Source organism: Geotrypetes seraphini, chromosome 3 (assembly GCF_902459505.1).
Source record: "Geotrypetes seraphini chromosome 3, aGeoSer1.1, whole genome shotgun sequence".
NCBI classification, from domain to species: domain Eukaryota; kingdom Metazoa; phylum Chordata; class Amphibia; order Gymnophiona; family Dermophiidae; genus Geotrypetes; species Geotrypetes seraphini.
Window position 1 is genome coordinate 69,109,519 of NC_047086.1, and position 25,051 is coordinate 69,134,569.

General features: G+C 39.7%; 1 protein-coding gene across 3 annotated transcripts in view; it reads right to left on the bottom strand.

Moving 5' to 3' along the window:
- FBXO9 (F-box protein 9) overlaps positions 1-25,051 on the bottom strand; it is a 133,792-nt gene that overhangs the window by 50,141 nt on the left and 58,600 nt on the right. For all 3 annotated transcript variants that reach the window (XM_033938290.1, XM_033938291.1, XM_033938292.1), the window contains exons 6-7: positions 15,652-15,782; positions 3,299-3,413 (exon numbers count right to left, since the gene is read on the bottom strand). In XM_033938290.1, coding sequence (XP_033794181.1) covers positions 3,299-3,413; positions 15,652-15,782 — 246 coding nt within the window. The remainder of the gene's footprint in view (positions 1-3,298; positions 3,414-15,651; positions 15,783-25,051) is intronic.

Consider the following 25,051-nt stretch of genomic DNA (forward strand, 5'->3'; position numbering starts at 1 on the left):
CCAACCTAGTGGCTGAGAAAATAAAGGCGAAAGAGTTGGCGTTCATGAAATATAAAAAAACCCAAGAAGAGGAGAGCAGAAAGGACTACAGGGTGAAACTGAAAGAAGCCAAGAGAGAGATACGTTTGGCGAAGGCACAGGTGGAAGAACAAATGGCTAAAAATGTAAAAAAGGGAGATAAAATTTTTTTCAGATATATTAGTGAAAGGAGGAAGATAAAAAATGGAATTGCTAGGCTAAAAGATGCTGGGAACAAATATGTGGAGAGTGATGAGGAGAAAGCAAATGTGCTAGACAAATACTTCTGTTCTGTGTTCACAGAAGAAAATCCTGGAGAAGGACCGAGATTGTCCAGCAAAGTTACACGAGAAAATGGAGTAGATTCTGCGCCGTTCATGGAGGAGGGTGTTTATGAGCAACTTGAAAAACTGAAGGTGGACAAAGCGATGGGACCAGACGGGATCCATCCCAGGATACTAAGGGAACTCAGAGAGGTTCTGGCGAGTCCTATTAAAGACTTGTTCAACAAATCTCTGGAGACGGGAGTGATTCCTGGGGATTGGAGGAGAGCGGATGTGGTCCCTATTCATAAAAGTGGTCACAGGGATGAAGCAGGAAACTACAGGCCGGTGAGCCTCACTTCAGTTGTTGGAAAAATAATGGAAGTGTTGCTGAAAGAAAGGATAGTGTATTTCCTTGAATCTAATGGGTTACAGGATCCGAGGCAACATGGCTTTACAAAAGGTAAATCGTGCCAAACGAACCTGATTTAATTTTTTGATTGGGTGACCAGAGAGCTGGATCGAGGACATATGCTAGATGTAATTTACTTGGATTTCAGCAAAGCCTTTGATACAGTTCCTCATAGGAGGCTGTTGAACAAACTTGAAGGGCTGAAGTTAGGACCCAAAGTGGTGAACTGGGTCAGAAACTGGCTGTCGGACAGACGCCAGAGGGTGGTGGTTAATGGAAGTCGCTCGAAGGAAGGAAAGGTGACTAGTGGAGTCCCTCAGGGTTCGGTGCTGGGGCCAATCCTGTTCAATATGTATGTAAGTGACATTGCTGAAGGGTTAGAAGGAAAAGTGTGCCTTTTTGCAGATGATACCAAGATTTGTAACAGAGTAGACACCGTAGAGGGAGTGGAAAATATGAAAAAGGATCTGCAAAAGTTAGAGGAATGGTCTAATGCCTGGCAACTAAAATTCAATGCAAAGAAATGCAGAGTAATGCATTTGGGGATTAATAATAGGAAGGAACCGTATATGCTGGGAGGAGAGAAGCTGATATGCACGGATGGGGAGAGGGACCTTGGGGTGATAGTGTCCGAAGATCTAAAGGCGAAAAAACAGTGTGACAAGGCAGTGGCTGCTGCCAGAAGGATTCTGAGCTGTATAAAGAGAGGCGTAGTCAGTAGAAGGAAGAAGGTGTTGATGCCCCTGTACAGGTCATTGGTGAGGCCCCACTTGGAGTATTGTGTTCAGTTTTGGAGACCGTATCTGGCGAAAGACGTAAGAAGACTTGAGGCGGTCCAGAGGAGGGCGACGAAAATGATAGGAGGCTTGCGCCAGAAGACGTATGAGGAGAGACTGGAAGCTCTGAATATGTATACCCTAGAGGAAAGGAGAGACAGGGGAGATATGATTCAGACGTTCAAATACTTAAAGGGTATTAACGTAGAACAAAATCTTTTCCAGAGAAAGGAAAATGGTAAAACCAGAGGACATAATTTGAGGTTGAGGGGTGGTAGATTCAGGGGCAATGTTAGGAAATTCTACTTTACGGAGAGGGTGGTGGATGCCTGGAATGCGCTCCCGAGAGAGGTGGTGGAGAGTAAAACTGTGACTGAGTTCAAAGAAGCATGGGATGAACACAGAAGATTTAGAATCAGAAAATAATATTAAAGATTGAACTAGGCCAGTTACTGGGCAGACTTGTACGGTCTGTGTCTGTGCATGGCCGTTTGGAGGAGGATGGGCAGGGGAGGGCTTCAATGACTGGGAGGGTGTAGATGGGCTGGAGTAAGTCTTAACAGAGATTTCGGCAGTTGGAACCCAAGCACAGTACCGGGTAAAGCTTTGGATTCTCGCCCAGAAATAGCTAAGAAGAAAAAAAAAAAAATTTAAATTGAATCAGGTTGGGCAGACTGGATGGACCATTCGGGTCTTTATCTGCCGTCATCTACTATGTTACTATGTTACATTTCTCAAATATTAGCAGTAAGTTATTTTATTGGTCTTCCAGTCGTTCTAAGAGATGGACACATTATGGGTTTGATTCTATAAATGGTGCCTAAATTGGTAGGCAACTAGGGAAATGGTGCCTACAGCATTTCAATCAAATTTAGGTGCTGTTTATAGAATTGCATCTAACGGCACCTAAATCAAGTTAGATACCAATAGGTATCTACAACTTAGGCGCCAGTATATTAGGCCAGGGTTTTCCTAGCCTAAAATACCGATGCATAATGCTTTCCAAGCCCAAACTCCGTCCCTAACCATGCCTTCTTTTTGTGTAGGTACTGGTAGGCGCCTTGCCGATTTCAGCACAGAACTTAATCATTTTTAATTGGCTTTTAATGGTGTTCTCAATTATCACACCAATTAAAAATTTTTACATTTTGTGCCAAAATTGGCTAGGCATCTAGCCTAGGTACCATTTATAGAACCAGGCCCTATCAACTCAGAGTTCTGTGATCTGCTCCTCCAGTTGCACTGACTACTCTTGTACACAGATATGCAGGATTCTGCCTCTTTCAGTTGAGTGTGAAAGTCAAAACGCTCTCGAATCTCTTCAATTCCTGTATGGTTTGTTTAACTTGTCTTCCAGTATCACTGATACAACTGTAGAGATTTCTTGTGCAAAATCGCTGGTGAGAAAGACTATGGCTCTCTTATTCACCTGCACCATCTTGCTTTTTTCCCTTTGCTGTTTGTTTTCAGAGGCATTATCGAGGCCTGTGCTTACCACCACCACCACCAATAGCGCTGTGAGCAACATGTATAGAAATTATTTCAGCTATAAAAAATATCATAGGGCCAGTATATAAAATTTGATTACCATGGGGTGTGCAGAAGCTCCTGCTACATGAATCTGCTCAGCTCCACTGCACACTCGAAATCCCTATTGTATTTATTTATTGTATTATTTTGGATTTAGCTCATACATTTTCACTGGTAGCTCAAGATGAGTTATATTCAGTTTTCTATATTTATTTATTATATGCAGTAATCTGTTAATCTACTGTAAAACAATTTGCAAGAAAAAGTATTCAGCAGTCATAAATAACTAAATAGAATACCTGGCACAAATGTAAAATCCTTTACAGACCATAGACAGCTGTTCTAATGATCTTAGGTCCAGATCACTAGAAACCACCCACCGGAATATGTACACTAGGACTTCCATAGGCAGCACTGTGAATAGAAAAAATGGAACTGTCTTGATAAAATATACTTACTACATTCCAACTCTTTGTCCAATGCTTTTTCGGTGGATCAGTGATATTGGACTGAGTTGATTGACATATAACCTATGCTCTTAGAGAATATTACAGAATATCTGGAAACTACATTTTGAACTATTTCAGGGAACACTTGAGATAATTCTAAATCATAGCCTTTGGGTCAAAAATGGAGTTTTTGTACTTAACAATTACATTTATTAACACTGATCAGTGATGAGAAAGAAAAGTAAGAAAACACTCCCATGATAAATGATTACTATTTTTCCCAAAATGCTTTAAAAATGTAAGTACAATGAGATATATATATTCACTGTTCATTTCTATTTTTATGCAGATAATATTCAATTGCTTTTTTCCCTTTGTCCCAGTGAGGAGCAAAAGTTTGTGAACGCCACTATTGTGTACAAATTTCAGTGCAAGAAACACGCAGAGGTACAAACAAACAATCCAAGAAGCATTTTTTTAATGAAGTACATGCACAAAAATACTGTAGTTGTTGACTAGTCCAAAATTCATACAAAAAAGCAAAGTTTGTGGCTGTTAAAACCTTTTTTCAGTATTTTGAGTGTTGTCCTTTGTTGTCTAGTACAGCTTGGATTCAAGCAGGCATTGAATGGCATAGTTGCAGGCAGTATTCCGGTGTGATCTGAGTTGTCCACACCTGTTTTATTTTGTTCTCCAGATCTTTTAGTGATGTTGGATGCATGTCAGCCACAGCTCTCTTCATTATCACCCATGCATTCTCGATTGGATTGAGATCGGGAGAGTTTCCAAGCCATGGAGCCAGTATATGATATCCAGATGACGCTATCCATGCTTTAACTGCTTTAGTTGAATGGCATGGTGATCCATCATGCTGAAAATAATTGGTACCATGTATGGACATGAATACTGGTAACTTGTCTTTCAGAACCTGCAGGTAAACTGGTCCCATCATGGTTATGTTTCTGGGCATCATCCAGATTCCAGCTCGTCCATGTGCCGAAATTGCACCCCAAACCATCACTTTTTTACACTGCTTTACTGTAGGCACCACATATTTTGCATTGTACCTTTGTTTTGCAGGTCTTCAAAACCACCCAGTGTAATTCTTAAACTGAGTGAAGGTGGCTTCGTCACTAAACATCACTTTCTCCCAATCTGCAGACTTCCAGCTTCTGTATTTGTTGGCAAAACTGAAGACAATCGGCAATGTTCTTGGCAGACAAAGAAGGTGTTTTTACTGGACTACATGACTTCAGACCATCATCAAACATTCTGCGACAAATTGTCCATCTGCTCAGGTTCTGAAGGTGAGATGGTAAGCGAGAACGGAGTCGGGTGGCATTGATACGAGGAGATAACTTTCTGATAATTTTCTGATCATCCCGGCTGGTTGATGCACGAGGACAACCACTCTGTTGCCTGGAACAAAAGGATCCATTATCTTTCACACATTCAAGCGTAGCATGCACCACTCCAAGTGAAATTTTCAATGATGATGCAATTCTGTGATATGAGAGACCTTCGTTTCGTAAACTAGTAACCCGTGCCCGGTTTTCAGGACTGAGTTCTGCTCCTCTTTTTGGCATATTTCTGCAAAAAAAAAACCCCAAACTAAAATATAATAGATTTTAAAAGAAAACACATTTGTATCCAAAAACATCAGAAATCTCAATTACTGTGTGTTCAGTTACAGTTCATAGTATTTAATAATTAATTATTAGAAATAAAAATTAGAGAAATTATTAGTAAATACCACAAAATATTATTAGTTACGTATATAAGCAACACAGGCAAACACCTACAAATGTGAACAGTAATTATTGTAGTATGAATTTTCAGAAATGTTAGCTTAGCGCGCACACAAAATGGTCGTGTGATTGCAGCGCTCCTCTTACCTGGGCAACCGTTGAATAAATAAAGATTTCATTTTAAACTGTTTTCGGCTGAAAACATCGGAGAGGACAGCGGGAGCATGGCGAGCACCCGACAGAGTAAAAGTGAAACCGGAGGGGCTGTGAAAAGGCAGAAGCAGGATCAAATTACCCCGAGTAAGGTTCCGCTTCCTGCTGATGTATCAGAGGAGTTAAGCAAAGCTGAAGTTATGGGGGAACTGAGGCAAATCAAACAAATGCTGACAGAGACTTTGAGTAATATGGCAGAACTGAAGGAAGAAATCCTGAATATACACAGACAAATGGAAGTAGCTAATAAAAGAACAACAGAGTTAGAAGTTAAAATGGAGAGCTTAGAATGTGAAGGAAAAAGATGCAAAAATGACAGTTTGGAAATAATTAAATTGAAAAGTCAGCTGGAAGATTACGAAAACCGTGGAAGAAGAAAGAATATAAAACTTTTTGGAATACAGGAAAATTTGGAAGGGAAAAATGCAATACAGTTTTTAGAAAATTTAATTCCTAGATTATTGCAGTTGGATTTCAAACAGCCTTTGGAAATAGAACGGGCACACAGGATTCCAATAAAGAGTCTGGAAAATCAAGGGAGACCAAGACCATTAATATTCAAGATGTTAAGATACCAGCAAGCAACAGAAATTTTAAATGCTGCCAAAAAGGATAAAAACTTAAACTATAAAGGATCCAAAATATGGTTTTTACCAGACTTTGCTAAAAATACAGCAAATATTAGGAAGAAATTCCTTGATCTGAGATCTCAATTAAAGGAAAAAGGATATAAGTATGGGTTATATTACCCAGCAAAAATGAGGGTATCTTGTGGGGATAAATCTTTGTATTTTGTTGATCTGGAAAAACTAAAGACCTTTCTTTCAAAATCAGAACCTATGTCATTTTAGCACAATGGGTGTTGAAATGAAGGGATAAATATTAAGACTGGATTGGTGGATATTGAATAAAAAATTAAATATAAAGAACTATGGGACTTTTGTTTGTTGGAAAAAGAAGAATATGCAACAAAGAACAGGAAATAAAAATGGACAAGTGAAAAAGAAAATAAAAGAATGTAAAGAAGAAAGTAGAAAGAAGGATAGACTGGAAAGACATTAAAGTGAAGTTATTAGACTGAACTTTTAGGAGACTGAAAGATGGATGGTTGGAGTAAAGAATGAACAAGAAGGATTAAAGGATTGGACAAATTAACACAAAAGGAAAAGTGAAGACTGAATAGGAAAATAAATAGATGTGAAGAAGAAGAAAGCAGGACTGATAGACTAAAAGGATATTATAAAAAAAAAAAAAAAAAAAAAGAATGACAATTGGCACTCAAAAGTCTTTAAGAGTGGATGGATGGAGATAAGAAATAAATATGAAAGTTCAGTTTATTTAATAAGTCAGAAAAGGAGAAAGTAAAGAATGAAAGGACAATAAGGAAAAGATTGCAGAATGGACTAATGATAGAAAGGACAAGTTATATGATATTTAAATGCAAGGAAAGGAAAATGAATAATATAAAAGAAAGATACTTAAGAATTTATTGGTAGCTGAAGGAATGTAAAGATTGATGTTGTGATAATATAGTTTTAAAAAGATTGGATTTAATTTGGAGAAGAGGAAATATAAAAAGGGGGAAAAAATGTTTTTGAAAATGAAATACAAATGTTTAAATACAAATAGGGGATAAAAACTTATAAAATTGAAATTTTTTTTTTTAACAGAAATATATGAAGAGATGGATATTTGTTGTTGGATATTTAAAGGAGGATAGGAGAAGATGGATTAGATAATATAAGATATAGAAAAATGATACTTTTTATTAAATATATGACTATGATAGAATTTTCTTGAATGAAATAAAATGTTGGGGAATGAATTAGAGATTGGTGAAATGATAAAAATGCATTAATGGAATGTTAGGAAATAAATATGGTTATGTGACTAAAGGTTAAATAATAGATAGAGAAATTAATTACTTTAAAATGGAAAAAAAAAAAAAAGAAAAGAAAAAAGGTTTTATGATTAGAAGAGAGATATAATTAGATATATTGTGGAGAGGTAGTGAGTTTGTCTCAATAAAGGATAAAGGGGTTATTAATAAATATTGGTTGCCTGGGGGGGAAGGGGGAAGTTGGGATTACTGTCCAATGTGTGTCCTTAAGCAGTCATTATATTGGGGGGAGGGGTGGGAAGAAGGTGGGTATTAAAGATATTACTAGGATGATTAAGGAAAAGATTAATAAGGGATTGGGTAATTTGGAGGTAAGAATGTGTGCCATGGGGAGAAGTTTTTTAGATCTTAGTTATGGAAGAAGGGAAGAGGAAGATTATGATAAGGAGTATAAAATATATTATGTCTTTTAAGATATTTTCTATTAATGTCAATGGCCTGAATCATGTAATCAAAAGGAAAAAGGTATTATCATTTTTAAAGAAGCAAAACGCGGATGTTTATTGTCTGCAGGAGACCCATCTTAATATAAAGGAATCACAGAAACTAACGGGTGGGTGGGTGAAAGAATGTTTTTTTGCTCCAGCAGAGGGTAAAAAAGCAGGAGTAGCAGTTCTTATAAATAAAAAGTGTATGGCCAATTTTAAGATAGTAAATTCGGACCCACATGGAAGATGGCTACATGATGATTTAAGTATGGGAAATAATGCCCTGACGTTGTTCAATATATATGCCCCTAATTCGAATCAATCAGAATTCTTTAAAAAATTGCAGAGTATGTTGTTACCACTGGCTGCTTCTAATTTAGTGGTGGCTGGAGATTTTAATGCTGTAATGGATCCATGAATGGATAAAAAACCAGGTAAAAGTATAAAATCTTTAGGTTTAGATAATTTGGTTCAATCATGTGATTTGAAGGATATATGGCGTATTCTTCATTTTAATGATCAGGAATTTTCATTTTGTTCACAGGTTCATAAATCATTTTCAAGAATAGATTATATTTTTATTTCATCACATAAGGTGCAGCAAGTGATTAAGGCTTCCATTGATCCCATTATCATTTCAGATCATGCGGGAGTATGGATAGATTTACAATTAGATCAATTAGAAAATAGAAGACCTCTTTGGAGATTTGATAATGCATTGCTTGTGGATGAAAAATTTTTAGAAAATTTTAAAACACAAATTAGTGATTTCTTTCAAATTAATTTAGTGGAAGATACATCTATTGAAAATGTATGGGACGCTTTTAAAGCGACTATGAGAGGTCATATTATATCATATTCGGCTTTTGTTAAGAAACAGATTAAAAAACAGTATATAGAGTTAGAAAAAGAAATTAAAATACTAGAAATTAAATTGGTAAGCAAATGGGAACATGATGTATTACAAGCTCTTTTGAAAGCAAAAGGTAAATATAACGAATTAGCTTCAAAAATGATAAGAAGAGACTTGTTTTCCAAACAGACAATGTATTATGGAAATTCTAATAAGGCGGGAAGATTATTGGCAAATTATCTTAAAGCAAAAAAAAGAAGAACTAACATTAATGGGATAAAAGATGATAATGGTATAATAACCAATCAAACGGATATAATTTTAAAGCAATTTCTAAAATTTTATAAGGACCTGTATTCTTCCGAGCCTTATTTGGAGAGGCAAAAAGATGGTAAAAATTTTTTAGATTTAATTATTGGACCTAAGGTTCCTGATCATATAAAACGGAGTTTAGATGAACCTATATCATTAAAAGAATTAGAAACAGCGTTGAGATCTCTTAGAATTGGATCCACTCCAGGTGGTGATGGTTATACAGTAGAATTTTATAAAACATTTCAAAATGTCCTTTCCCCATATTTACTAAATTTATATCAGACACAACTTATAAAAGGTGATATTAAAGGTACTATGGCTGAATCAATAGTAATTGTTTTGCCTAAGCCAAATAAAGATCCTACTTTGGTTTCAAACTACAGGCCTATATCTTTAATAAATGTGGATAATAAACTTTTGGCAAAAATTTTGGCTTTGAGATTAGCCAAAGCTCTCCCACATATTATAGACACGCATCAGATGGGTTTCGTTGCTAAAAGACATTCCTCTAATAACTCTAGATTATTGTTTCATATGTTAAATTTATCAAAAAAAATGGATGAACCGGCTTTTACAGTTTCCTTGGATGCAGAAAAAGTGTTTGATAGGGTAGAATGGAATTTTATGTATCAGGCTTTAGAATGGTTTGGTATAGGTTCTGGATTTATACAAATGGTAAAAACATTGTATAGCTTCCCGATTGCAAGATTAAATATTAATAATATGATATCTGATGGTTTTCAATTGCAGAGGGGAGTTAGACAAGGTTGTCCTTTATCTCCTTTGTTATTTGATGTTGTATTAGAACCCTTATTGTTAGCAATACAGCAAGCAAGGGGGATACAGGGTATTCCATATTCTGATAAGGAATATAAAATTTCGGCTTATGCGGATGATATTTTACTTTATTTGAGGAATCCAGAGTCTACCTTATCTTGTCTATTGGAATTAATTGATATGTTTGGCAAATTTTCAGGTTATAAAATTAATTGGAGTAAGTCTGAACTTATACCTTTAAATGTTCATTGTGTAAAAGGATTATTTGACGCTTTTCCGTTCATATGGAAAGAAGAAGGATTTAAATATCTTGGCATTCAAGTTAAAAATACAATTGAAGATACAGTAAAAGAAAATGAAAAATTTGTATTGAAAAGAGTTACAGAGTTATGTGAGCAATGGAATCCGTTACATCTTTCTTGGTGGGGGAGAGTTCAAACTATTAAAATGATGATCTTGCCTGTAGGTTGCTACCAAATGAGTATGATACCTATTTATTTTCAGGGGTCCTTTTATAAAAAGCTTAATAGCATTTTAACAAAATTTCTTTGGCTTGGTAAAACGCATAGAATAGCTTTGGTATCTTTGCAAAAATCAATTAAGGAGGGAGGGTAAATTTTCCAAATTTTTATAGGTACCATCAAGCCTATATTTTACGTCAGGGTATGTATTGGATCCTCCCAGAACTGATAGATAATGCACCGGATTGGTTATATTTGGAATGGCGCCTTATGTTTCCCCTAAATTTAGTTCATCTTCCAAGTATCAACATGCCTAGAAGATACAGAGAAAATAAGATATTAATGGATACTTGGAAAACGTTGAGGTTTATTAGTAAATTAACACCTGTCCCAATAAACAAGTCAACTAATCAGTCTTTATGGATAAACTCCAAGATTAAAATTGGCGGAGCTCAAATCCTTTGGAAGGACTGGATTATTGCAGGCATTAGATCTCTGAATGATGTTATTTTGGAAGGTAAACTGCTGGAATTTTCACAATTGCAACATAGATTTGGTCTTAGTAAAAAACAAAGTTTTAAATGGTTGCAATTGATGCAGGCCATTCAGGTTGGGTTCCCTGAATGGAAAACATTGAATAATCAATATAGTTTAGAGTTCTTATGCTTCCAAGCAGACTTCCTAGGGCATCAAGCCGCATTGTGGTATAAATTAATATCTGGATATTTGAATAAAAAACCAAAAAATGGTCTAAGAGACATTTGGAGCATTGAGATTAAGCATCAAATTACTGTATCTCAATGGCCACTAATTTGGTCTTGGAGAATGAGATGTACAGTGTCAGCATCTATGAGACAAACTTGGTTCTTTTTATTACATAGAGCTTTTTGGACCCCTACACGTTTGCAAAAATTAGATAGTTCTAAGTCCAATAAATGCTGGCACTGTAATCTGGAACGTTGGATCATTTACTGTATCATTGTCCCTACATTAAAAGTTTTTGGAATGCAATTTGGCCACAAATTAATAAATTGATGGAAAATCATGTAGCAATATCATATGATACAGTGTTATTTGGAATGATGATGAGAAAAAAAAGTCAAATTTCACCAGAAAATAACAAGCTTTTACTAGTCATGACAGGGGTTGCCATTCAGCATATAACCAATAACTGGAAGAATCATAGTAACCTTAATTATACATTTTGGTGGAATACAATTTGTCATATATTCAAAATGGAAAGAGTAATAGCAATACAAAGAGGGACATATCCTAAATTTATAAAAATATGGGGGCCATTGACAAAGTATTGTACTGAATGAATAGTAGGATTTATCTTCTTCTTTTCTTCTTTTTCTTGTCTTCTTTATGGCACACATGGAGGGGGAGTAGTGAAAATAATTTTACATAACATGTTATAATATGGTATACAATATGTATAAGGTGATTGGAAAGTACTTGAAGGGTGGGGGGTGGGAGAGGGGATAAAAAAATTTGTTCAGAATATTATGTAATAGATATAAAAGTGATATTGTGTATTCATTAGTTGTAACTCAATATTTTGTACACTTCATGTAAAATATGAAAATGAATAAAGAATTATAAAAAAAAAAAGAAATGTTAGCATCAACACATATACAGTAAATGTAAGATTTAAATCTATTCACCTGTGTTCTGATGGGTTTAGTCTGAATTTCTTCAAAAAACAGTGAACTATCACAATGTTTATACAGAAACATGCTTTCAAGTAAACAAACATTTACTGAAAAACACCAGGAAGTAAAACAGACCATTATAGCCTGTTTCCTTAGCACACTTGCGAGATCTATAACTTCTGACTGGGTGTTCACAAACTTTTGCTCCCCACTGGACAAGTCAAACCTGTTAGATGTAACATTCTTCATCCAAACAGGAACTCAAAATGCCTTAATAAGGAAAAGGTACAAAATGTTACCTTCATGATCAGCTGATTACAGCTAATTAAACATAGGAGTCCTTTTACTAAGCTGCAGTAAGCATGTTTACCATAGGTTAAAATGCACTGGAAAGACGTGATGCAGCTTGCCTGAGAGGACGCAGGAGAGCTCTGCTCCCACCCCAGCTAAATTGGCCTTCATACACCCCTTCTTACCTCGGTAGCGGTGGTTATTTGCCCATGTCCCTTTGGCGGTGTCTGAGTGGCGCAGCAGTGCAGGGTATGCCCATCCGAGCAGCAAGACCGGTCTGAGAAAAAAAAAGAGTCACCCATAGCCAAGATGGCGGTGAAGCCCGCATCTTTTACGATCCTGGCAGGTGACTGGATTCAGGAGATCACTCGCTCTGTCTCGGCAGTGCTGGTGGACCTTCTCAACAAACTTCAGTCGGCAGTGGAGGAGGTCAATGAAAAATTTGACTCCCAAAACCACCGGATTGTGAAAGTGGAGCAGCGAATCTCTACCGCTGAGGCCACGTGATCTGCGCTGGAAACACAGGTATTGGAGCTGAAACAATGGAGCGCCAAGATGCAGGACTGGTTGGAGGAGTTTGAGAACCGGAGCCACACCCTGCACCCTTATGGCACCCTTCACCTTTTACTCACATGTTCACAAAGTGTATGCTAGGTTGGACTACATTCTCCTGGACAAGCGTCTATTTTCCATGGCCCACTCACTCTGAAATCTATGAGAGCACAATTTCTGATCATGCACTGGTGGGACTCTGGTTGAGCATAGCCCCTACGTGTCGGACTTCCTCCTGGAAATTGCCTCCTCATTTGTATCATGATCTGGACTTCCAGATGTTTTTGAGAGCGCGCTGGGTAGATTATCAACTTCTGCTATGCCTCTAAGGCGGTAATCCATGGGCACATTATCGCCTACCTTGCTGGACAACAAAAAAAGCAGGAAGGGGAGATTTTGCAGCTGTCTGGGAGGCTCCATGACCTTAGGCGGTCCCATATTAGTTCATTGTCGGAGGCGGATCGTGTGGAGCTCCAGGAGGTTTGGTGTCAACTTGAGGAGCTCCTTAACAAATACACGGAACATTCTCTATACTATCAGCAGTACCAGCTTTACAGATGGGGTAGCAAAACAGGGAAACTGTTGGCCAACCTGATTCGACCACACAAAAAATGACAGATTATTACCAATATGGTAAAACCAGAGGACATAATTTGAGGTTGAGGGGTGGTAGATTCAGGGGCAATGTTAGGAAATTCTACTTTACGGAGAGGGTAGTGGATGCCTGGAATGCGTTCCCGAGAGAGGTGGTGGAGAGTAAAACTGTGACTGAGTTCAAAGAAGCGTGGGATGAACACAGAAGATTTAGAATCAGAAAATAATATTAAATATTGAACTAGGCCAGTTACTGGGCAGACTTGCACGGTCTGTGTCTGTGTATGGCCGTTTGGTGGAGGATAGGCAGGGGAGGGCTTCAATGGCTGGGAGGGTGTAGATGGGCTGGAGTAAGTCTTAACAGAGATTTCGGCAGTTGGAACCCAAGCACAGTACCGGGTAAAGCTTTGGATTCTTGCCCAGAAATAGCTAAGAAGAAAAAAAAAAAAATAATAAATTTAAATTGAATCAGGTTGGGCAGACTGGATGGACCATTCGGGTCTTTATCTGCTGTCATTTACTATGTTACTATGTAATATTAAAGATACCAGGTGTGTCCATCATGTGGGGGAGCGTAACATAGCTTCACAATTTGTCCAATACTATCAGTTATGGGCGTCGGCCTCTTGATAGGGAAGCCTTGACCACGTTTTTCGCAGGATTTGGGACTGCCCCAGTTGACTGATGAACAGGTGGCAGCTTTGAATGCGCTCATAACGGCGGACATTCTACTACGAAATGGCAAATGCGCTTTAACGTGGAAAAATGCAAGGTCATGCATATAGGGAAAAAAAACCCGTTGTTCAACTACAAATTGGGGGGGGCATTGTTGGGAGAAAGCAGTCTTGAGAGAGACTTGGGAGTGCTGGTGGATGCATCACTGAAGCCATCTGCACAGTGCGCAGCGGCCTCAAAAAAAGCCAACAGGATGCTGGGCATCATAAAAAGGGGCATAACAACCAGGACGAGGGAAGTCATCTTGCCACTGTATCGAGCGATGGTGCGGCCGCATCTGGAATATTGCGTTCAATATTGGTCGCCGTACCTCAAGAAGGACATGGCGGTACTCGAGAGAGTCCAAAGGAGAGCAACGAAACTGGTAAGAGGGCTGGAACACTGCCCATATGCCGAGAGGTTGGATAGGCTGGGGCTCTTCTCTCTGGAAAAAAGGAGGCTCAGGGGTGATATGATAGAGACCTTCAAGATCATGAGGGGCATAGAGAGGGTGGATAGGGACAGATTCTTCAGGCTGAAGGGGACAACAGGTACGAGGGGGCATTCAGAGAAACTGAAGGGAGATAGGTTCAAAACGAATGCAAGGAAGTTTTTTTTCACCCAAAGGGTCGTGGACACTTGGAATGCGCTACCGGAGGACGTGATTGGGCAGAGTACGGTACAAGGATTCAAACAGAGACTGGACGGATTCCTGAGGGATAAAGGGATCGTGGGATACTGAGAAAGCTAACCAGAAAATAAGTATAGAAACCCGACCAGGTCGTGCATGTGCAAGACCGGAGGGCTAGGACTTTGATGGGAAGATAGGACTCAATAGGAAACCAAGGTGGCATGGGGGCCCCTTCTGGTGATTTGGACAGGTCGTGACCTGTTCGGGCCGCCGCGGGAGCGGACTGCTGGGCAGGATGGACCTATGGTCTGACCCGGCGGAGGCACTGCTTATGTTCTTATGTTCTTATGATAGGCTCCCTTACTTTAGCCAAGGCACCAGCCCCAGACTGTTTTGGTCCGGAATATTATCGGATGCTATGGGACTTAGTGGCTAGTCCACTTAGTCGGATGTGTAACATAGTAGCGGGAAATGCAGGTCACTTTCCCGAGAACCTGGAAAATATCGTGCTGCTGCCAAAGCTAGGGAAGGTCCCCGAACTGGTGAGTTCCTTCCGACTCATATCTCTATTGGACCAGGATGTCAAATTGCTAGCTAAGACTTTGGCGCAGCGTCTCAACTGTTTTTTTGCCAGACTTGATCTACCTGGTGCCCGGTCGCTATGCGTCAATGAATTTGATGAAAGTATTGGGGGCCATTCACAAGCATAAGAGCAAGGGTGGACAATCTGCAGTGGCAGGATTAGATATGCAGAAAGCATTTGATAGTATTTCCTGGGAGTATTTATTTTGGATTTTGGAGGGTTTTGGTTTTACGGGGTTTGTTTTGGATTGGATTAGGGCACTGTATACTCATCCCCAGACAACAAATTTATAATGTGACAACTGAAGCCCATGTGCAACAAGAAATGTTTTCATGGGCATGGTAATCCGTGCTGCCTAATGACCTGTGAAAATAGCTCAGGATACCTTCTTGGAAATATTCAGAACTGAAATTAATTTTTTAATCCAGCTTTTGTCTGGAAAGGTTTGACAGTCAGCAAATTTACAATGTAATATTCCAGTAACTCACCTGAGATGTGAGTCTGACTGATGTCAAGCTCAGGTTGACAAAGTTTAAGGGAAGAGTCCTGAAATGATAGCTGCTGCTGGAAGTAGGATAATAAGTCTGCCATCTTGCTACCCTCATCAGTGTCCTCCATGCTGCAAAGAAAACCACAAAACAGAAAAAATAACTAGTTGGAGACTAGCACAAAAGCATCTAACTACCAAAGCAGATGCAGCCAACAATTTCTCCTGTTTATCTCAAAGAATAAACCTGTTAGTCTTCATCTTTATTAAAACACTTACAGATAAAGGATGACCAAATTTTGGTTTTGGATTTGGCACTGAAACTAACCCAAAATCCAGGTTTAGTTTTCTATCAAAAATTACATTCCATTTTCATAACATAAAATCAGATTTCTATACCGCATAACCATGGAGTTCAATGCGGTTTACAAAAGATTAATTAATAAACAAAATGTATAGGATCAAGAGGTTAGTTAAGTATAAATTTTGAGATTACATAAGTTTTTAATTTTCTTCTAAAATGAAAATAAGAATGTGACATAAGAAGATGATGAAAAATTTTGTCATAAAATTTGAAAGGAAAGTTTACGATCGTGATATTTCTTACTTTTACAACCCTTAACAGGTGGAAAAGTGAAGAAAAGGGGGGTGAGATCTTCTGTTATTTCTCTGAGAAGTTACACAAAATATATTAGCCTAGAATAAAAGGACCTGACAGAAAGCAGAAACCAATACAACCCCTCCCACCACTCTTCACAACTGCCGTGCTCTCCCTAAGCAGAGACCTAGCCCTGCGGGCTGCCTGTCACACCATAGGCCCTCCCTGAATCTACCTTGAAATACCCTTATGGTCTAAAGGCCTCTTTGGGGGCAGGAAGAAAACCACTCATTCTTGCCTGTGCCACCATCGAATCACAATGATTGCCAAGACTGCTGCAGGAGGTCCTGATAACCACTTTGAGATTGGCATCCAGTATATGCTGTATATGCTGGATGCCAATTTCAAAATGGCTGCTGGGACCTCCCTCAGCATTCTTCCGAGGCTGCCACATGAATTCTCAGCAGCCATTTTGATTCAGTGGCAGCAGTGGGCAGGAATAAGTGAGGTCCATTCTGACTTTTGTAAATGCCACTAGACTACCACAGTTTGTTCAGGTAGGCCCAAGGAGAGCCTACAGGGTGGTAAGGCAGCTCCAGGTCTCTGCCAGGAATATTGGGACAACATGACTTGTTTTCTGTGGGGTGGGGGTGAGGACACAACAGTGCACATTTTTTGCCACTAGGGGGATGGGTGGGTCAAAACCAAGTAGCAAATTTCCTGCTGTGGATTCTGTTTTCGACGGAACTAAAACCACTTTTTTCTGTCGGCTTGTACTTACAGACCACCTACACAGCACCAAAAGTATGTTGAAAACTGTCTACATAAAATCACACTAAAAATTAGATGAAAAACATCACAACAAGCAAGCAATATATTAAAATAAAATCCAACACATCAAACTTCTCATAATTTAACACTAATCTGGAAAAAAGATTAGGTTCTTACCTTGATAATATCTTTTCCAGTAGATAGGAATGTAGGGTTATCCTCGCATAGTCACAAGCACTCTGCAGAAGATGTCAACCACAGATTTTCAGCTCCTCCTCCTTCTCCCCAGTCTCTGTTGCATCCTTTATTTCATACTAAAGCCAGTGACAGTCCTACAGGAAGAGAGACAGGCGAAGGAGGGGTACAGGGAACTCCCCGAAACTAAGGGCTCCTTTTACGAAGACACATTAGCAGCTTTAGCGCACGCAGCTTTTTAGCGCGTGCTAAACCTGCGCTATGCGGCTAGAACTAACGCCAGCTCAATGCTGGCGTTAGCGTCTAGCGCGGCCGGCAGTTCAGCGCGCGCTATTACACACGTTAAACCGCTAACACGGCTTCGTAAAAGGAGCCCTAAGTGTCTGATCTGCTCAGATAAATGCAAAACAATCACTGAATGAACAGTAATGCAAGGAAAAAAATATACTGAACATAACAGAACATAACAACCTTAACATTTACAGAGTTCAAACATTCCTCCTTTTAAGTATATACAGACTCTTCACAATCCCATAGTTTGACTTACAGAAAAATCTGAACTGTGAAGCTGACCATTAAGCTTGAGTCAGAGAGCAGGCGCATCAGATAATTGCAAGCAGTTTGGCATACCATTCCTATCTACTGGAAAATATATTATCCAGTACAAAAGGAATGGTATGCTGAACTGTACAGGCATACCTAAACAGTCCTCAGACTCTCGGCTGCGACAGAGGAGCCTGCTGGTAGTACCGAGAACTCAAAAGCGGCATCCTCCTGTGCTTGCTACATCCACCCTGTAGAATTTGGTGAAGTTATGAAGAGAAGACCAGGTCACTGATCTACAAATCTCCTCGGGTGGAAATTGCCTGAGCCTCTGCCAAGAGGAGGCCAATCCCCTTGTCAAATGTGCCTTCACAGAGAGAGACGATTGCTTGCTGCAACCTATGTATGCAGAGGATAGAGATATGCAAATCCATCTAGAGATTTGTAGTCTTGGAGGCTGGCCTACACCATCTCGCCTGATTTGTTAACAAAAAAAGATGATGAGAAACAACTCATTGGTTACCTCTAGGTAACGCAATAGCACTCTTCTGATGTGCAAAACCTTTAATGCAATATTTCTTGGACTCTGTGGGGTGAAATACTAGCAGTCTAACTTCTTGGTTTATATGAAACACCAAAACAACCTTTGGCAGGAAGAAGGGAACCGTACACAAGGTCACTCCTGCTTCCATGATCTGGAGAAATGGATCTCTACATGACAGGGCCTGCGATTCTAACACTCTCCTGGTAGATCTAACTGCCACCAAGAAAACTGTCAGATCCATGAGGGAATCCTTGTAAGGGATCTTATGGGGCTCTGCTGAGTTCCTGCAAGAATACATCAAGGTTCCTGGTTAGGAATGGCTCTCGAATCAGAGGCTGTAATTTAATGCATCCTTCATGAACCTATGTCTGAGTGAGCCACAAGCGAAGTTCTCTTCTTTCAGCCCTGAAAATAGGAAAGTCCTGCTACTTGAAATCTAAGGGATGCCTCTGCCATTCTCTTATCTAGGCCTTCCTGCAGGAATGTCAGAATGGATGAAATGGGGCATTTCCCAGTTCCAACTTTTATGTACTGCATCAGTGCCGATACGTCTCCCATGTCTTAACATATACTGAAACTGTCGTCGGCATTTTGGTTCTAAGTAAAGAAGCAATGACTACTTCTGAGTACCCTTTATGGGCTAGTGCTGCATGCTCAAGAGCCATGTCGTAAAACCAAAGAATCTCAGATCTTCTAGAGCAATTAGCTCCTGTGAGGCCAAGAGGGAAACTCTTATAGCAGTCCAGTCTCTGGCCATGGTTAAACCAAGGCATCTAGACTTGTGCTTCCGGGCTTATATCGCAGTTGCCATGAGGTCAAACGTCGAACAACCCCATCTGGTCACAATCTCCTGAAATGCTTTCAGAGACATCCACTCTCCCAGATCTAATGTCTATCTGCTGAACATTGTACACTCCAGCTATGTGTGCCACCAAAATTGCCTGTAGGTGTGTCTGCCCAACAGACCAATGCTTTTGCTTCCTGTTGGAACGGAATGAACATAAGAACATAAGAAGTTGCCTCCACTGGGTCAGACCAGAGGTCCATCGTGCCCAGCGGTCCGCTCCCGCGGCGGCCCATCAGGTCCATGACCTGTGAAGTGGTCACTGACTATTCCTATATCCTACCTCTACTTCTATCTGTACCCCTCAATCCCCTTTTCTTTTAGGAACATATCTAGACCCTCCTTGAACCCCTGTAGCGTGCTCTGGCCTATCACAGCCTCCGGAAGCGCGTTCCATGTGTCCACCACCCTCTGAGTGAAAAAGAACTTCCTAGCATTTGTTCTAAACCTGTCCTTTTTCAATTTCTCCGAGTGCCCCCGTACTTGTGGCTCTCCACAGCCTGAAGAATTTGTCCCTGTCTACCTTCTCTATGCCCTTCATGATTTTGAAGGTTTCTATCATGTCTCCTCTAAGTCTCCGCTTTTCCAGGGAGAATAGCCCCAGCAACTCCAATCTGTCAGCGTATGAGAAGTTTTCCATACCTTTTATCAGTTTTATCGCTCTTCTCTGGACTCCCTCAAGTACCGCCATGTCCTTTTTGAGGTACGGCGACCAGTACTGGACACAGTACTCCAGATGTGGGCGCACCATTGCCCGATACAGCAGCAAAATGACTTAAGCCGCTGTTGTGACATTGTCAGAGAAGACTTTGACCGCTTTGCCCTCTAGTAGGGACTGCAGGCAGACCAGCACCATGCAAACTGCTTAGAGTTTCAGTCTGTTGATAGACCAATTCTGTTAAGATGGAGTCCATTGGTCTTGTGTACTGGGTGACTGTTGCAATGAGGCCCCCAGCTGAACAAGCTGGCATCCATTGTTAATATGATCCATAGGTCGATCTGAAGCAGGATCTCCTTCACCAGAGACTGCGGATGAAACCACCAGCTCATGCTTCGCCTGGCTGCTGTTGTCCAGTGGAGTGGTACTTACAGGGAGTATCTTTCAGGCGACCAACGAGACAAGAATATGTCCTGGAGGGGGCGCATGTAAGCCTTGCTCAGGGCTTGAATATAATCATGTTGATGTCAAGGGAGCAGGTTAATGCTGTTCCTTTGACAATCAATGTGTTTAATAGCACAGGTCAACACATTGTTTTCATCACAGTTAATGTTGGGTGGGTTTTGTAGTATTGTTCATGCTGATTTCAAATCTGTGTTTAGTTTTTCACTAGCACGTCACATTTTTGTAATGAGACTCATTATATATTATAAATGTTAATTGGGTGATATGTCATGCGTTTATAGGATAAATGTATAAGGAAGGTTAAAGACAGTTGTCTTTGTTTTTTTATGCTACGGACGGTGATTAATATCAGTCTTTATCATGCCAAGACATTGTACTAATCATCCAGATAGTTTCTGTTACATCTGTGATTCATTCACAACGAAAGCACGACGTCGCCCAATTACCGTAGATCTGAAGAAAGTATACAAATTGTACTTTGGCTGTCGACTGAGTGACCAGGATAAGTCTTGGGCTCCACATATCATCATCTGTACCAGTTGTTCCAACGGACTTTGTGGCTGGCTCAATTGACAAAAGGCAGCGATGCCATTTGCAATCCCAATGATATGGAGGGAACCGCAAGACCATATTAAAGATTGCTACTTTTGCCTTGTGAATACAAATGGATTCTCAGCTACAACTAGGCACAAAATTATATATCCTACTCTGGATTCCTCTATTAGGCCTGTTCCTCATGATGACTCACTGCCTGTCCCTGTACTTCCAACAAGATGGACTTGCTTCTGTGGAATATGATGAGGAATGAGTTGATGATGCAGCAGCTGGACACAATCTAGAATTATCTGATCCAGATGATGTGAATTATGAAGATTCAGAACCAGAGACCTTTACACAAACTGAGCTCAATTATCTTTTTCGTGATCTAAATCTTTCAAAAGAAAAAGCAGAACTTGTTTCAAGGCTTATGTTCTTAAGCAAAAGCACTTTTTTGCAATGATGCTAATATAACTCATTAAAGAAAAAGGAAATCACTGTGAGGAGGTACAAAAGGCATCTCATTGTATCTTAGTTCAAGAAAATGCCTATAAGGTTTTAACCAGATGGTATTTCACTCCAGAGAGGTTACACCTTATGTACCCGCAAGTTCTTAATGTTTGCTGGCATTGTGGGGTGACACCAGGCTCGTTTTATCATATCTGGTGGGAATGCCCAATCATTCAGGCCTTTTGGCTTTTGGTCACATCAGAACTGACACAGTAGCTTCAGGAACCAGTGCAGCTCTTGCCCCAGGCCTGTTTATTGGGCACACAAAATTTGAGAACGTGGCCTTGGCAGACTAAATTGATGCACTTGGGCCTGGCGAGTGCTAAATGTCTTATAGCACTAAATTGGAAACGATCCATTGCCCCTTCAAAGGAAGACTGGTTCCTTAAGTATAATAAGTTGGCTCAGATGGAATGTTTGGTGGCTAAACATTTAGGATTTTTTGAACAACAAGAGCATACGTGGGCTAAAGTATTTCAGTGCCCTTGACAATCCTGAGGGTGGGGGATGGGAAGTGGGGATATTTGGTGAGCCTTATGAAGAAACCACAGAGGGTTCCACTATGGGGATGTACATGTGCATAGGAAGGGGAGGTGGGTGGAGGGTTTTGTTGATTGCTTTGTGGGGTAGTTGAGGGATTATACACTGTGGTTTTGCTATGGTTTTCTTTTGTAATGCTAGGTGGGGTTCACCAGTTACTGCTTTGTATGTTGTTATTTTATGCTCCATTGGAGGTTTTTCTAGGCAGAAACTGACCTTGTTATTTTACTTATGATGTTCAACCCGTGGATTGGGTTGTATCTATGCTTGTTGCTTGTATTTATCTATAAAATTTATAATAAACAAAAACAAACAAAAAAAAAGAAAAAGGAATCATAACTTAACAACATTCTTCACTGTAAATGGCTCATTGTGTTTTGTCATGACATCAACGGGCTCTTCAACAGTTTGTCACAAGTACACTGTCCATATGAATGGCGTCTCTTCATTGATTCTTCCCAAAGAAACTTGAAGGCAGTGTTACTGCAAAACGGAAATTCCAAACCAAGTATATCAATTGCCCATTCTGCTCATCTAAAGGAGTCTTATAAGAATATGAATAATTTATTAGAAGCAATCAGTTATAAAACACACCAGTGGAACATCTGTGGTGATCTAAAGATCATTGGCATGCTAATGGGAATGCAAGGAGGATTCACTAAATACTGCTGTTTCCTGTGCTTGTGGGATACAGCTGAACATTATATCAAGCGTGGCAGCTGAGGGATACCTATAACCCAGGGACAAGCAGTGTGAAATTTATGCCACTGGTGGATCCTCATAAAATATTTCTTCCATCTCTTCATATCAAGCTGTGGAAAACTTTCTGGGCAACCATAAGTCTCCTTCATACAAGGAAGAAGTTCAGAATCTCCTTGACTCATATCAGAAACTTGGCTGTCGCATGTCATTAAAAATACACTTTTTGCACTCACATCTTGACTTTTTCCCTGAAAATCTTAGTGAGTGACAAGCAAGGAAAAGGTTTTCACCACGACATTTAGATAATGAAGCACCGCTACCAAGGTTTCTGGATTGAGAGTATGATGGCCGACTATTGCTGGATGTTGTGCCGTGACAATCCAGACACAACTCACAAAAATAAATCATACTCTAAGCATTTTTGACTTTGGACCGAAGACACTGCAACATTTCTTTAAGTTGATGGTGCGATTCTTAAAACCCTATATGCTAAAACGCTATAAACTAACATTATTCATAACTTTAAAAGTTTACATGACTGAAAAAACACTAATAACAGATCTGAAATCAGCATGAAAAACTAATTTATAAAAATGTGCTGTGTTGTCAGATGATTCCGAAAAAAAATTTTGTTGCCTTATATAGTTGGATGAATATTGTTTGTTTATCTATCTCCCGCCCTTATCCAGGGCGAATAACAATTTTACATACAAAATAATACATTACATTTAACATACAAATCACATCAACACAAACCTCACTTTAACCAAAATACACACATACATACAAAGTATAAAAATACAAGTGACATACAAATTGCTTCAACAGCAGACAACGGAATACATCAGAGTATAAAAATGCCTATGATATACAAGTCACTACCATGACGAGTATCATTAAAACCAATAACACAAAACAGACCAAGGAATACAACAGTGACCTGCACTCTGTACTCAACAGTCACCACTACTGCTCCCTCGAGCACTCTCATACCCCATATTTCATCATACAAAACAAATGTCTTTTCAATATTTTCTTAAAGTTCTGTAAATTCTGCTGATGGCGAATATATTCTGGAAGGTTGTTCCATTCCCTGGGGCCAATGCAGTGAAAAACACTATTCCTAGATGTTGAAAGCCTCAAATCCCACACAGATGGGACAGACAAGTCCAAATGCTAAGTAGATCAAAACAAGCGGGCTGACTCATGTGGCACGATACTCTGGACCAGATGTTTGGAGGCCTACTTCTGAAGGCACATGAAGACATTTACCAATAACTTGTGACGTATCCTGTCCCTTACCTTCCACCAATATAACTTTATAAAAAAGTTAGTTACATGTTCACGTCTACCCAGTTTGAACAACGATCTTACCACTGAATTCTGGGCCATCTGTAATGCACACAAAACTGACTCAGGTACTCCCAAGAACACCATACTACAGTAATCAAAACCAGATAATACCATCGACTGCAACACTATCCTAAATACTGGAGCCACCAAGTAAGGCCCAAGTCCATTCACTAACCAAAGATGGAAATAAACCTTCCGAACTACTGTTAACACCTGCCCTCTCATGGTAAGACCAGAGTCCACAAGCACGCCGAGATACTTCACCTCCCATCTCACCAACACTCTCTCCCCCAGTATCTCAACGCTTAGAGTCCTCACAACACACAACACATAAGCATTGCCTTTGCCGAGTCAGACTATAGGTCCATCATGCCCAGCAGTCCGCTCACGTGGCGGCCCCCCAGGTCAATGACCTGTAAGTGATCTATTACTGTATAGTAACCCTCTAATTGTATCCCTCAATCCCCTTTTCCATCAACATGTATGTGCGCCTTGCAGGTGGCGCAGAATTCCATCATACATTTATTGTGTGGAATTGGTAAATTTGAACATGTTACTAGACATTTTATAACGATGTATTGATTAACTATAGTGTTCTGAGTGAAATACAAATTACTATTGATGGTTTATCTATTCTAAGCCTTAACCCCGCGGCACCAAAGTATCTGCAAGACTGTTTGATACCTTATGTACCTACCAGAGATTTGAGATCTTCTACACACAAGCTGACTTGGTTGCCCCCTCTCAGAAAAGTTTGCATCATTATGAGTCCAAAAGGAACAGTGTGTTCTCATATGCAGGACCATCAGAGTGGAATAAGCTGCCTGTGTACTTATGGCATCTAACAAAAACTTGTACAAATTTAAGCAAATGTTAAAGAAACATCTTTTTTGTAATATAAAATATGGTATTCAGTAATGTTGGGTTTTACTATGATTGAAGATTTTGTTTTGTGTGTCTGTTTGTATTATTATGTATATATTTTTTGTAATCCGCCTTGGATAGAAGTGGACTAGAAATAATAAATTGAAATTGAAATGGCATGCTGCAGGCACTGGCTTGGCTAACAGGGCTGTAATCTGACCACGAAGCTTCTATTTGCGTGCTTCTGAAAGGAAGACTTGGCCTTTCGCCATGTCGC